The sequence below is a fragment of the Choristoneura fumiferana genome, chromosome Z, assembly GCF_025370935.1.
Source record: "Choristoneura fumiferana chromosome Z, NRCan_CFum_1, whole genome shotgun sequence".
Lineage (NCBI taxonomy): Eukaryota > Metazoa > Arthropoda > Insecta > Lepidoptera > Tortricidae > Choristoneura > Choristoneura fumiferana.
The window spans coordinates 43,844,535-43,859,635 of NC_133472.1; the positions used below are offsets into that span (position 1 = coordinate 43,844,535).

General features: G+C 39.1%; 2 protein-coding genes across 3 annotated transcripts in view; both read left to right on the forward strand.

The window, feature by feature from the left end:
• The window catches only part of LOC141437983 (uncharacterized protein CG1161-like), a 13,499-nt gene extending 614 nt beyond the window's left edge, over positions 1-12,885 (forward strand). Inside the window, exons 1-5 of one of the 2 annotated variants that reach the window (XM_074101599.1) lie at positions 75-117; positions 1,970-2,091; positions 3,040-3,154; positions 4,841-4,966; positions 6,259-12,885. In XM_074101599.1, coding sequence (XP_073957700.1) covers positions 97-117; positions 1,970-2,091; positions 3,040-3,154; positions 4,841-4,966; positions 6,259-6,402 — 528 coding nt within the window. In that variant the 5' untranslated portion in view covers positions 75-96 and the 3' untranslated portion in view covers positions 6,403-12,885. Of the gene's footprint in view, positions 1-74; positions 118-1,969; positions 2,092-3,039; positions 3,155-4,840; positions 4,967-6,258 lie in introns of those variants that run through there. The other variant, XM_074101593.1, reaches the window with a different exon arrangement.
• Positions 1-14,523, forward strand: part of LOC141437922 (solute carrier family 35 member C2-like) — a 309,412-nt gene extending 294,889 nt beyond the window's left edge. The window contains exon 10 of the mRNA XM_074101507.1: positions 14,383-14,523. The gene's annotated coding sequence lies outside the window, so the exon portion shown is untranslated. The remainder of the gene's footprint in view (positions 1-14,382) is intronic.
• The last annotated feature ends 578 nt before the right edge of the window (positions 14,524-15,101 follow it).

Sequence of the window (15,101 nt, forward strand, 5' to 3'; positions counted from 1 at the left end):
AAATAATTCGTTGCCTTTTAAATGTTATTATAAAATCAAGTTAACAATATTAAAACAAAAAATGCGTTGGAATACTTTATTGTGGCATTTGCTGCCATGTACTTTGTCTGCGTCTCGGTAAGTTGTGACAATAAAAAAAATATTAATGATTTTAATTACCTATTTAGAGCTATAAAGCTATAGCTATGAGAAACTTAACTAAAATAATAATCAGTATCAGATTACACTTGTTTTGTAATCGTTTCCTGTTTCTAGGGAAAGTTTAGTTTATCAAATTCTGTTTATGTCGTGTTATTATATTGATGAATGACAGACATTACGAACGCCCCTTTTACTAGTTTCGTGCTTCAATTTAAGATATAGGAAAACCTACCTGTTGTTATCTAAAAATACTTATCTTCTATCACTTTTTATTACAATAAGAAAATTATCCACAAATATTAAGGCTTTTCCAAACTAGCCAACCACAGAGAGGCCTCTACTGGTTTGGCTGAAATGATAAATCCAGTGCCTTGTTTGCTTTCTATTTTTTTTTTCTATTTTTTTTTTATCTCAAGAGCATGGGTTGTTCCGAATGATAGCTCTTGTTAAACATGATAATGACTTCACTTAGCCATTCCGTTACCAGTGGTGTCAAGCAGGGATGTGTTATGGCACCTACCCTGTATGCTATTTACTTTGCCGCTGTGGTAAGAGACTTGTACTGGACCTGCAACAACCTGATTATGGTCAGTTTAAGAACTGATAGGGGTATCTTTGATGTGTCACGCTTTAGAGCTACGCATAAAGTGCGAAAATGTCCTATTATTGACATACTTTATGCTGATGATGTGTGCCTGATGGCAGATAGCATCGGTGGTTTACGAAGATACATTGACACCTTTAACGAATCGTGCTGCAGGTTTGGTTTAGTAATCAGCAAATCCGAAACACTAGGAGTAAACCGGACTGCATTGCTGACACTTAACAGGGAATCTTGTGTAGACTATTATTAAACAAATGTAAGGTCTTGAAAGTTTTTGTTAAACATCTTTTCAGTCATATTAAATGATATTGTAATGGCACAGAGTACATATATAACAGAGACACCACCTAGTACAAGCAAATGGTATCACCCTAATACTGGCTATTCAACTGGCTATTTTTCTTTCTTTGATTTTTCCAATAGATGGCACCAGTGAGAACACAAATAACACGATACGTATTGCCATCTAGTGAGACACTAAGGATACGGTACACTGACAACAACCAACAAGCTCACCAACTGAGCCTAGACAACTAGAGATATGCATGATGTCTCTGTCTTATTTACGTCATTAGAAGAGAATGGCATGTTTCTCTCAAATAGTTTCGACGAATGTGAGCAAGCGCGGGGCAAGCCCAGCAAGCGCATTCCGGTTATTCGCCATCTAGCGTCACAATTGCAAAACACTACGAAAGCCTCATAGCTGAAATGTAGCCACATTTAGCCTATACTTTCGTATTCTCAATTTATTATTTTTATGGTGTTTCTTATCTTCAAATTAAGGAGTTGAATTAAGGTTGATGTGAAGTTGTGTTTATAAAATATGCTAGTCTTTATTTTAATCTTAATATTTCTACTTAATTCGGCTTATTCACATTTGATAATTTACAAATGTTAATAGTAGTGCCATCTATTGCTGTTTTTTTGTATTAAATATAGCTTGTAGGGATTGGTAGGCCATGGTAATGGATAACTCACGTCTTAAACAGAGTTTAGCTTGACATGTTTCGGGCTATTGCGTAGCCCTTCTTCTGTTACAATATCATTTAATATGAGTGTCTCATGGTAGTTTCATGTTCATCTTTTCAGTGTTAAATATAACAGAGTCACCTTTCTAAATCATTGTTTCTTTTGCAAAGTGATTGTCATCAAATGTAAGATACACCCCGGGGGTTATAGACTAGGTTGGGTATCAGTGAAACTAATGATTACTTGGTTGAACAGGGCGACCAGTCGTATGAAGACAAGAGATGCAAGTGCGTCTGCCCAAGTCCCGCAGCTGTCCTCAACAACACAACTGGCTCTGACAGGAAACTATACATCGCCAATGTCCAGCCTAATAAATGGTAAGCTGATATAAGAGCTTAAAAATTTCACTGTGGTAACCTCGGAATGTTCATTTGCTTTGCGCAATTTGAAGAAACGGAAGTGTGAGCTGGTATACTCAAACTTTGCTATAGGGTTCATTCAAGTATTACGTAAGCAGAATTTTAGTAGTTTGTGATTCCCCCTTCCCCTTTGCCTTGTCAGCAAAAGTATACCTCGTGCCATCCAGAAAGACGCGTGATTTGTCAAAATTAGACATTAATGGCATTGTAATAAGAACCAGGGGCAGGCGTCATCGTGGACCTCCCCCATGTTAATAATGGTACCGTAAGGTCGGGGTACTTTGGCCCTGAAGGGTAACTTTGGCTCATTCATGGTTTTATTATTGCTTTGAGAATATGGCTCTTTGCCATGTGGTTGGTGTTAATTGATCGATCACATTTTTATGTTTTTAATTAACGTTTTATTTTACGTTTTTATATGGTTTTTATGTAGGCCAAAGTAACCCACCAATGGGTCAAAGTACGGTACACCACGGTACGGTACGGTACCTTACGGTACATTTTTTTTTATTAATGTAGAATTTATGACCTCCCAGGCCCCCACCCGTGACATTCTATCTTGAAATGAAAATAATTTATATATTTGAGATTCGCACAACAAGCCCTGTCATTTGATATGTCAAATGGCAATTTTATGTATTTTCTAATTTATCTTCAAAAGTGCATCACACATCCGTCTTAGGGTCATTAATATGTGCACCAATTTTTAACTATTGGTTCAGTGGTTTCACAGTGCATGACAGACAGACAATGGAGGGAACCATTTTTTTCTTTTGAGATATGCTACTCCAAAAAATAGCTAAAGCTGTCTCGCTATCCTACAAGTCCATTGCGGCTCCGCCACCGTTTGATACATTTTTGTCTACCTTTGTCATAACTTGTTGTCTTCGTCCATCCTCCCTGCAGTGACTGCGACGGCGTGATCTTGCCCCAAGTCGGTGCCGACGTGAAAGTACGCGCGCTCGAATTCTGCCCCCGCTGCGAGTGCAAATATGAGAACCGGAACACCACCATTATCAAAGTAAGTTTTTTTTTTTTAATCTTATAAGGTAAACGTCCGAGTCCTCGTCACTGCCCCGATAGTTGGCATCTTTAACCTTATGTCATTAGCAATAGGGTGTCGTCTATTGGGTATTATTTATATTAATGACTAGCGTTTACCCGCGGCTTCGCACGCGTAAATCATTAGATACAGCAATTGAATTGAAATTCCGGGATTTTCATTAAATTCTCATGGGAATTCCCTAAAATTACATCGTGGTTTTCATTGACGTTAAATTAAAACACCTATGCCAAATTTCATGACTCTGAACCCAGCGGTTGTTATTTCGAGATTTTATTCCTATCCCGTGGGAATATTGAGATAAAAAGTAGCCTATGTGTTATTCCAGATGTCCAGCTATCTACATACCAAATTTCATGACTCTAAACTCAGCGGTTATTAGCTCGAGATTTTATCCCTATCCCTTGGGAACATCTAGATAAAAAGTAGCCTATGTGTTATTCCAGACGTTTAGCTACCTACATATCAAATTTCGTGACTCAAAGCCAAGCGGTTGTTATTTAGAGATTTTATCCCTGTCCCGTGGGAATGTCGAGATATAAAGTATCCTATGTTTTAATCCAGGTTATAAACTAACTTTTTGCCGAATTTCATCCAAATCCGTCCAGCCGTTTCAGCGTGAAGAAGTAACAAACATACTCACTCACTCACAAACTTTCACATTTATAATATTAGTAGGATTAGTAGGATAATTAGACCCCGCTATTGGAGGTGCGGGAAACAATAATGTACAACTCGGAATGTACGCGCAATAATGTACGACATGATAATCCGAAGCATTATTGCTTCCGATTATCATGCCGTACATTATCATGGTCGCGCATTATCAGGGCGTACAAAATATTGCGCGCGCTGTAATGTACGTAGTGATAATGTACGACGTGATAATCTGAATCCAATCGATTTGAATGAATAGACCTCTTTTGCCGTGGATCGTGCGAGCGCAGCGAGCGTGATCGATATAGTCAGAGCTCGCTCGCTCGTCGCTCTCGCCCTTCGTTAGGTATTTTTTATTTCAATCACGGAAATCGTAAGGCATGATAATCGGAAGACATAATGCTTCGGATTATCACGTCGTACATTATTGCGCGTACATTATTGGTTCCCTGCTAGTTCGGTACGGGGTGATAATGCACGGCATGATAATTCGTGCACATAATCACGGATTATCAGACCGTGCATTATTTAAGCGTGCATTAACAAGTCGTACATTAACTACACCCGGAGGTGCAATTTGGTAGCTGTCAAGTCTTAGGGATGGGTATTTTTGGCTGGTTGGGCGGATTCGGTGGTGAATTTGGTATGACGCCTTTGGCGCGTCAAGTCATGATCTTAATGCTGCGTTTATACACGCTTGCAATTGCGTTAGTGTATGCGGACAGGCAAGCATGGCAGATGTAGATCTCGGCGTGAGCTTCTAAGCGACATTAAACACGAGCCAACGCGTAAACACGTCGCAAGCGCTTGCCGCAAGCTTGCTTTGATCTGTGTTCAAGAACCGACTCTGGCCTTGTTCGACGGCAAGCGCTGGCAAGCTCACGCAAGACTGTCCAAACACCCCCGTTTACACGCTTGTGCTTGTGAAAGCTTGCCGAAGCTTGGCAAGCGTGTAAACGTAGCATTAAACTATTGTTTTTTTTTCAGGTGGTAGTGATCATAGTGATCTGGGTGATAATGCTGCTGGTGGTCTACATGGGTTTCCTCATCTGCCTGGACCCGCTCATCAACAAACGGGCGAAAGCTTCCTACCAAGAGCACACTAATGAAGAGGTAATGTTTTTTTATTTGCTGTCCTTTACCTGTTGCTCTCACGTGTATTATTAAGGGCGCGCTGAGCTTCTGTCGCATTTTTCACACACTTGAAACACGACGACGTAGTTCGTTCAATAGAAAAAAAAACCCAGTTTACGAAATAATAACTCTTAGGCAGTTGTCTCACCGCCGGCGAGGAAACGATTGGCTATCGACTATTTTCTCGCTCAAGAAACGAACAAAAGATATAAGATCCTGTGTGAGTAAAAGAGACACATATATTAATAGTTGATCGCTGACGGTTCACACTGCCAGCGAGAACTCGCTCTTACATCATTTGTCGCAGCGACAAGAGCTATAAGACTCGCTGAGCTATAAAACTAGCTCAGCGATACTCGCTCAGCGCTGTTAGCTTGGCGGCCGCCCGGCTCGAGCGAGTGGAGCGAGTAATCGCCCGTCGTGCTCGAACACTCGCTTTTCACTGCTCGCCCACTCGTTTCTAGTTACTCGCTCTGCTCGCTTCTCGCTCATCGTCGGCGGTGGGACAAGTGCCTTACTACGGCGTAAATATCGCGCGGCAGATCATGAGGTTTTGAATGATAAGAAAAATAGAGATGGACCGAACGTGGTTTTCACCGAAACTTTTACCAAACCGAATATTTGGCATAATTAAGTAAGCCTAAGTAGAAACTAGAAACCCGAGGGTATTTCGGCATAACCGGATAAGTGCACAATATTTATTTACTTGTACGGTTTTGCTAGATAAATAAAGCAGAAAAAATTGAGTATGCCTGTGTATGTAACTATTTTTTTTTAAATTTTGCTCTTCTGTTTTGCCAGAATACCCTCGGAATATGATTTATTTTTAATCATGCAATTCTTGATTAAAACAAAAATTTCCCACGATAAAGACCTGATTGATTATATTAAAATATTATCATATTATAAAGATCACTGTCGTTTAATCTCAAAACAGGTACATACTTATTTTATCTGCTGTTATTGGAAATAAAGCTACAATGTCAACAAAAACATAAAACCTCACTGCGCCTCATAAAATAACACATTTAACATTCAACCCGTACATGGCTCAATACAGTAAAAAGATTGAGTACCACTTTGCCGGAAATTTGGTGATTTAGCCGAACATTCGGCCGAATACGAATATTCGGTGAACCTGCCGATTATGCCGAATACCGAATATAATAATAATAATAATCTTTATTGTTCAATAAAAACCTTAAACAAACAAAATACATTTGAAGCCCTGGAGACTGCGTTAGTTTTCAATGTAATATTTTTTCCATCAGGATGAGGTCGGCGGCGGGCCATCCCAGCAGATGGGTGCCCGCGGCAACGTCCTCAACCGAGTGACACACCAGCAGGACAAGTGGAAGCGGCAAGTGCGAGAGCAGCGCAGAAACATATACGACAGACACACCATGCTCAACTAGCATGGGCCGGGTGGGGCCGACGGTAAAAAGGGTTAGGTTCGAAAGACTCTTTCTCTAAAAGTGCACTTTTCGCTAAATGTACACTCGCAAAAGGTACACTTTCCCAATTGGGGCACTTTTTTTCGAAGGGTGCACTGTTTCAAAGGTGCACTTTTCCAGAGCACACACATTTGGTATATGTATGGTATATACATATAGGCGTGAATAGACAAAATGATAAAAAAACTTCAAAAAAAATTTTTTGTTAGCTGTGTCATACACAAAGTTGGGTTCAATTTTTTTTCGCTCTGACCCTGCTTTGTGGGGTGTCGTTGAATAATCTTGAAGAAATGGTAGGGGTCTTCAAATACAATTTTTCGATAAAATCAACAGTTTTGGAAATGATCAAACGTATGCGTCAACCCCTCCTTCTAACTTTTGAACCTATTGTGAAGGCTGGGCAACTACGGAACCCTATACTGAGCATGGATCGATATGCGCTTGCCCGGCTTTATTAAATTTAAGACATTTATTTATAAAGATTGTTTATAATTTGAAAAAGTGCACCATCTGGGAAAATGGTATCATCTGAGAAAATGCACTTTTTGAAAAAGTGCATCTGTGAAAATACATTATTTGGGAAAGTGTACCTATTGGGAAGTGCACTTTTAGAGACAGTGCACGTTCCGAGAAAGTGATCATTCTGAACAAGTGCACTTTTGGGGGGAGTGTAAGTTCCGGTAAAGTGAGCTCTTCGAGCCTAACCCGTAAAAAGCTTCTAGAACGTTCCCGTGACCATAGTATAGCGTCATTTCTATTCCTATCTTTAGTTTTGACTGCGCGTAATGAGGGTTTCATGACAGGTGAAACGTTCGCTAGGTGGCGTTAGTGTCGTGAGGTCCGTTTAAGGTTTTCAATTATTTTCTTGGAAATATTATAGCACCATCAATTGACAAGATTTCATTTTTTTAACACCTGTAAATTACTACATGAATCGAAAGGGTTTTGCCTCCTGAACATGGGAAAGTATTTATTATCATTTATTTCTCCATATTTAAAAAAATACATATATAGCTGAATTTGCCAACACTACCATAGAATAGATATGATTCCTTTGCCTTTTTCACCAGAAAAAGGAGCTCTCATAATTTTGACAACTTCTACGTCAGATTTACGTGATCTTTTTTTTAATAGAGACTAGTAGTTTTGGAGTTATGCCCTTTTAGAATAAGCTCATCTTAAAAAAATTGTCATAAATTAATTAATATTCGTAGCGAAATTTTAATAATATCAGCGTCTTTCTCTTTCCAACCAGAATACAGAGAACGAATCAAATTATAGTCTTAGAAATATGAACTCTTGTCAATTCTATCAATGATTCGCCAATTTCGAGGTTATAACCATGTTATAACCGTTGTTAGGTAGCTCGTTTGAAGTTATTAAACCAATCAGAAACTTAGAAGCAAATGCCAAAGTTGTCAAACGGACCTCACGATCAAGATACCAGAGTGTCAATGAGGGCTATCGTTTTTTGTCTCACTAGATGGCGCACTGTTGCGTGAGGTTTTTAAGTGTGGCTTTCAGAGTCTGTTATTACGGGCGTTAAAACAAAGTTTAGATTAAAATCATATTTAAAACACCTTAAAACCGTACCATAAAAATATCCAGCAACCACAGTGTTTCTTAGTCCCGTTTTGTTCGAAAAAAGGGAGGACAAGTTTCCAAAAGACAAAACTGTCTCAAAACACAGACATTCATTGCCCCGTAACGCATAATTGCCATAATTAATTTCAGGTAATGCAAAATATTCACAAAAAAAAACTAATTATAAATAAACCCGCGTAGCTCACCCAAAAACTATGAGATTTGACATTTCGGAGACCTCACGCTACACTAGCGCCTCTAGCGGCGAATTCGCCCTCATTAGTCTGTCACAGGAATCCTCATTGATTCATGCCGGCTTTACTTGATAAACTAAAGTCTTTTACCTTGTTACTCCGTGAACACATGCGCGAAACAGCTACGTCTGTGCGACTTGTGTGTTTGTTATGAAACGCAGGCAACTATCCAAAAACCATGCAAAACGCTAAAGATACCTTTAGCTATGAGAATGCCTGTGCAGTGACTGTGACGTCACTATTTTTATTAAACAAAATAGAAAAGAACATATTAAACACAAAACCAATACAATAAATTCTTTATTGAACACCACATATTAACAACAGTGAGTTAGCAAAAGTAAAAAATAAATTACGGTTTAAAAGCTTTCTCTCCCAGGCAGACATTACACAGAAATACAAACAAACAAGTTAAATTAAGTTGGTAGAATAACATTTTAATTATCGATGAGAGTTTGCCGACAGAAAATATCGCTAGATGGCGCTAGTATGATGTCTGTTTGATGAGTGTCACGTTTGGTATTGGCTCGTTTAGTTATAAACTTATAAATCAATTCCAGACGGATCTCACGATACTAACGCCATCTAGCGGTATTTTATGGCACGTAACTCCAATTTCCATTGCAGTTATTTTAATAGAATGATACGTAAATAAATACATAGTATTATTGTAATAGGTGAATTATTTTTCGTAGTTATAAGATCGTTTACAGTTTTTTTAAGCCAAATCAAGCTGATAATGTATTTTTTATGTATAATGCAGTTTTTTTTTTCCAATTTGTATATCTTGAAATGATGAAATTTTGTTTTTATGTCACAACTCACCTTAAAGTTCATTTTAACATTTTGGTTTGACAAAATGATTATTTATTTATACAATTTTATCTAAAAAACAGAATTAATTATGCGAGGCGTAGCCATTTTGCGGAATTTAATTGCAACTAATTTCTATCACTGGCAACAATTTTGTTGCTGTCATGAAACGTCATTGTTTGTGGCGGTTACTTTGGCAGTTCACATGGCAATGACGTATCTGAATACGAAACTTTATGATCGTTTGTTCTCAATGAGAACTTCACAGTGATAGGACGTATATAAGCTAAAGACGGAGACGATGCATACCATATGAAGATATTCTGTAATTTAATGAAGTAGGTTGTAATATTAGTATACTTATCAACAACTTTTATAGTCAGTTTGTTGAGAGTTTAAAAAACCAAGCCAGAAAAAGCGAGGCGCTTTCAAGAACGAAATGGCAATATTGACCTCCGCTCGCTCGCGTTTGACAAAAACTACGTGCCTCGTACCACGAAACTTAGTGCGCGCGGCGACAAGCGACGCACGGCATACAGTTTGCGATAAATAAGCGACAGTCGTTATTCCGAGACGTTACATAATACTTTTCCAACTCTCGACGAATAGACTCAGGGTATCAGAAAATGAATCCAAAATATTTCGTCCAGTGGCTGAGCAAGTCTAATTCAACACTACTGTATAATGAAACTTTTTATTCAACTTGACGCGTTATTTGAAACATCAGCTTACAAAATGTTATAAAACTGAAAAAATATGCCCAAGCAGCAAGGAAGTTTGGAATCCAATCCTTATGTTGGTTAAATTGCATAGTACTGAATCATTTGTCCATCCCCAATTCCCAATGAGTGTTTTCTAACAGGTTAAATATAATCACCACTAGATGGCGTTAGTAACTTAGACACAAATGGCAAAATTGTCAAACAGACCTCATGGAACTGGTGTTTCACAGAAACCCTCGTTAAAAAAGATTAAAACCTTTTTAAAGGCAACTTGTATAACCACTAGGTGAATTCTTCTGGATTTATTTTGTGACACGTTGAACAGTGTGTATTTTTTATTCAGTCGCAAATAGTAACCACTTTCGTTTTAGTGCTGTTGCGAGCGATGTTGCAATAAATTTTGAGTTTAGCTTTAACTACCGTACCTAATTTTTTCCTAGCATCAATGAATGAGGGCTAATTGACAGGCGAAATATCGCTAGATGGCGTTAGTATCGTGAAGTTTTTTTGACATTTCGATCTTGCTTGCAATTGGCTCATTTAGCTATGAGCCAACTACGAGCAAGACAGTAAGGGTGCCCCTACATGCAGTCGCTAGCCACGTGACCCCATTTTGAAGGCGATTTCGAATTTCCCGCGACTTAAAAAAGTAGCGTCAAGTCGCCGCGTCGAGCAGCAGCGACAAAATGGCTTTTTGCAGGAATGGTCTTTTTATTTTATTTATTTATTGCAACCATGGTATTTATAAGATATTCTTAATTATATCTTGGTCTTGGAAGCTTATTTCTTAATCTCATTTAGTAGCAGTCGTGGCAGAAATTTGAGTGAATGAAAATAATTAATCACACTGTTTTTGCCGAAATTGAAGAGGTTTTTTTCCAGCGATAAAGCTCATTTTCAGCTTTATCGCTAAATGTCACGTGGCCAGATTTGACGTTGGAAACGAGCGTCCCCACTTTAACGTCAAAAAAAACCTTACGATACTAACGCCATCTAGCGACATTTCGCCTGTCAATTAGCCCTCATAGCGCTGGCGAAACGGAGCTATGACAGCAAGCGCGACGTTTCTAATAAAAACACAGTAAACTAATCACGATATAACAGGCCCGTTTTGACAGCTGTCATCTCAGTACAATTTATAACCTGCAATGGGATTCGATTTGTAGCATTCGAACATGGCGGATGTAGACAATATCTAATTTTGCCATTTCTGTTTCTTTGGCTAGTTGAAGTATAATTTTGATAGTGTTTTATGCGACGATTAACCTTAACAGTGAACAGTGATTACAAAATTCTATATTTCTCTCGTGTCTGACATTTTTTAATGCGCAAGTTGTGTCCACGTGGTTTCTGGAATTTTACTATCAAGTTGCAAAAACTACAACCACCGTACAGCATCCCTCTCAAAGAGAGTTTACTTTGACACTGGCGAAATTGTCCTATTAATTAGGACAGAAAAGCCATATTTTAAAAGAAAAGAAGAACCTGCAATGGATAAATTGTACTGAGATGACAGCTGTCAAAACGGGCCTATTATATTGTGATTAATTTAGTAGTCATGTAAGTATTGCACGCAAATTTATTTTTTGCTGCGTGTGAATATAATGTTTATTAGGTCCTTTATTTATAACAAAATACACGCTGTACATTTTGACATTTTAATTGATTTGATTATAATAAATAACTTATTCCAGCTACAATATTTTTAAAATCAACTTGGTGTAAACTTTATATTTTCTGTATATAAATGTGTGAAAGTATACATAGTAATTTTATGTTAGCATTGTTTAAATTGTATTAGTAAAATTGTTATTTAACTCTAGTTTAGTTTTATGTTGGTTTTATTGTAATGATTTTAGTGCCTAAGTGAACTTTTAAATTACACTGCAGCTACAAAAGTTTTTTTTTAAACTTGTGCATTCAAACAGTTTTGTTAGATTAAGGGGCTGTTTCACCATCCATTGATTAGTGTTAACTGGCGGTTAGGTGTGATGCCGTCTCTATTTGTTTTGTTCAAATAGACGGAGACGGCATCACATTTAACCGTCAGTTATTGCTAATTAATGGATGGTGAAACAGCCCCTAAACATCAGATTTTTCAAAGTATTATAATAATCAGGGGTCGGACAAAAAGTGCGTATGACGTAAAAATTACGTAATCTTGCACACAAGATGATGTTTTTATTTAAACTGCCGTGTGACATGTAGTAACAAAGTAACATTAATGAAGTAACAAAATAATCGTAAATAAATCAATGGAATTCAGTGAATAAAATAAATTTCATATCGTTTAATAAAGAGGTTGATAAATGATAAGTGATAATTGTTTATGAAAATCAAAAATACTATTTGAAATCGTCTTATAAGTGGTTTGACGTCATCGGCACTTTGTCCGACCCCTGAATAATAATAGATCGTAATAGGGCCTACTCTGAAATTCGAAAATCCCCTTCGTCCCTCTCACTCTCGTATAAAATAGTATAAGTGTCAGAGGGACGGAACGACACGAACTTTGATTTTCGAATTTCGTAGTAGCCCCGCAGGTACAATCCTGCGCACGCGACGCGCGCAGTTAGCGCTGCTCATCACTATTGTTCAACAGGCGTGCAACCGCTCCGTGCAAACCGCGTTAAGGTTGTCGCACACGTAACCTCTCTCGGCCGGCACCGGATCGCTTTAACTCGAGCTGTCCAGTATGTAAGAAATTCCGTACTGTAAGAGCGTTTTCACATTATCCGATCTGATATCGGGGCAAAGTAAAATGTATGAAATACTATGTACCTGTCTTTCACATTGTCCGGCCCGATATCGGATGTCGGAGCCGACACTGATATGTTCGCGGCACTATCAGACGCCCGTGGGCTGTCGGACGATGAATGTTGTATGTGTGCTCTGCGTGTATCTTAATTGTCTCTGTGTGCGCAGAGACCGATGCGTGGCGGCCATTTTGAGCCATTTGATTTTGTCGGAAATATGTGAAAGCAGCACATGGTGTCGGCTATCGGATGTCGTCTATCGTCGTCCGATATCGGATCGGATAATGTGAAAACGCTCTAACGCACACATATCGGCATCGGAACAGCAGGGCTACTACCAAACTCGAAACTCGAAGTTAGTATCGTACCGTCCCTCTCGCTCTCGTATTAAATAGTGTAAGTGTCAGAGGGACCGCAAGACACGAACTTCGAGTTTCGTAGTAGCCCGTCAGTATTCGGCAAGCGGCGCGCGGGCAACTCGCAGTCATCGAGCTTACGTCGGGCCGCCGTCGCACTAGCGTCTCGCCGCCGGAACGCTTGTCTTGTGCGTCGCAGTTTCGATTCGATCGCGATGCCGCCTCGCTTTAAGGGGATCCCATGCCCCAATGACCTTCGATCTGAATTCCTTAGTTTTCTAATGATTTTTGTAGCTTATTGTATTAACAACAACGGCTTTAAGCATTATAGTATCCCAAATTTACTTCAAAGTTCATTGTTTTTGAAATATTTGGCATCAAAGTTGAACAATTTTAGGCCAAAAAACTGGTTTTCTGGCCATGATTTTTGTGTTAATTAGTTTAAAATGAAACCCCTCCACCAGTTTTTAGAGACGTCAAAGACGAACCCACATAATATAGATTTCGTATCTTTCACGTCAATAGAGATACGAATTATGTTTTTTTTTTTTTGTTTTTCAGATAATGTTTAATAAAAACATACAAAATTAAGTATATTTTTTTTTTCAAAATCCGGTAGACAAAAATGGTGATAAAAGATTGGAGAACCGATAGCCGTTTGACTTATAATTCTATCTGTAGTGCAAAAGTAGGAGATACGATTAAAAACTTGTCAAGAATCGATGAAAACCTCGGGTAGCACCTTAAGCGCGCTCTCGCCCAGCCGTACACAGACACCTCGGAGGTGATGAGCAGTTTCCGTTACGTGCTTGCTTATGGACTATGGTTGATGCCTGGTTGACGCGAGCAGATGAGGTGAGGCGGCGCCCAGAGGCGTCTTTACCTATAGTGCAGGGTGTGCGTTGCACACGGGCGCAGCGGTGTAAGGGGCGCCGGCCGCGGCAATGAGGGCTATCGCGTATGAATTCGCCGCTAGAGGCGCTAGTGTAGCGAGAGGTCTGCGAAATGTCAAATCTCACAGTTTTCGGGTGAGCTACGCGGGTTTATTTATAATTAGAATAATTCTGTGCATATTTTGCAATGCCGCAATACGGGGCAATGAATGTCTGTGTTTTGAGACAGTTTTGTCTTTCGGAAACCTTTGTCCTCCCTTTTTTCCGAACAAAACGGGGACTGTGCAACACTGTGGCATGCTCGATATTTTTTATGGTACGGTTTTAAGGCGTATTATATATGATTTTAATCTAAACTTTGTTTTCACGCCCGTAATAACAGACTTTGAAAGCCATACTTAAAAACCTAACGCAACAGTGCGCCATCTAGTGAGACAAAAAACGATAGCCCTCATTATGTACCTATTGCATTTTTACCGCGCGCTTCCTAGATGGCGCTAAAGTAATAATTGCACACGGGCGCTACATGGGCTAAAGACGCCGCTGGCGGCGCCGATGCCGAGCGGTTACGTGTGCGACAATCCTTATTCGTGATCTAGTTATTTCTTCAGGCAAGCTAAGTTTGAAAACCAAGAATGGAGACAGCTAAATTCACTAAAGCAATCCATAGGATAAAATAGCTATTAATAAATGTTTGTATTGCATTTGGTGTTTTATTGGTGTTCCTCATTTTTAACCCTCGACGCAAAAAGGGGTGTTATGAGTTTGACCGCTGTGTCTGTCTGTGGCACTGTTACTCTTAAACGAGTGAACCGATTTGAATATGTTTTTTTTATTTGAAATGATAATTCTAGCAATGGTTCTTAGACATGTTTTATCAAAACCGTTCAGCCGTTTTTGAGATATTGAACTTTGAAGTGTCGTTGATTGGTCATATTCGCCTAGATTAGAAGGATGGGATTAGAAAGACCAAGCAAGGCTGGTTTTAGGTTTAAGAAATGGCCTCCATGGCATTCCGGTTTTAAAAATCCAAAATTTGGATAGCGATTTTTCCATTTTTTTTTTCAGTTTTTTTGCCTGGTTCGTCCAGTGCGAACCTGGCCCTATACTACGAAGTGCAAAACTCGAACTTCGTATGTTGCCGTCCCGCTGACGCTTGTCATTAAATTCGCGAGTGAAAGGGACGGTGCGAAACGAACTTCGATTTTCGTGTTTCGTTAGTAGCCCCTCTGGTTACAACGCGGGTTCACGATGGATGCAGGCCGCTTTAAGTATTCGGTGT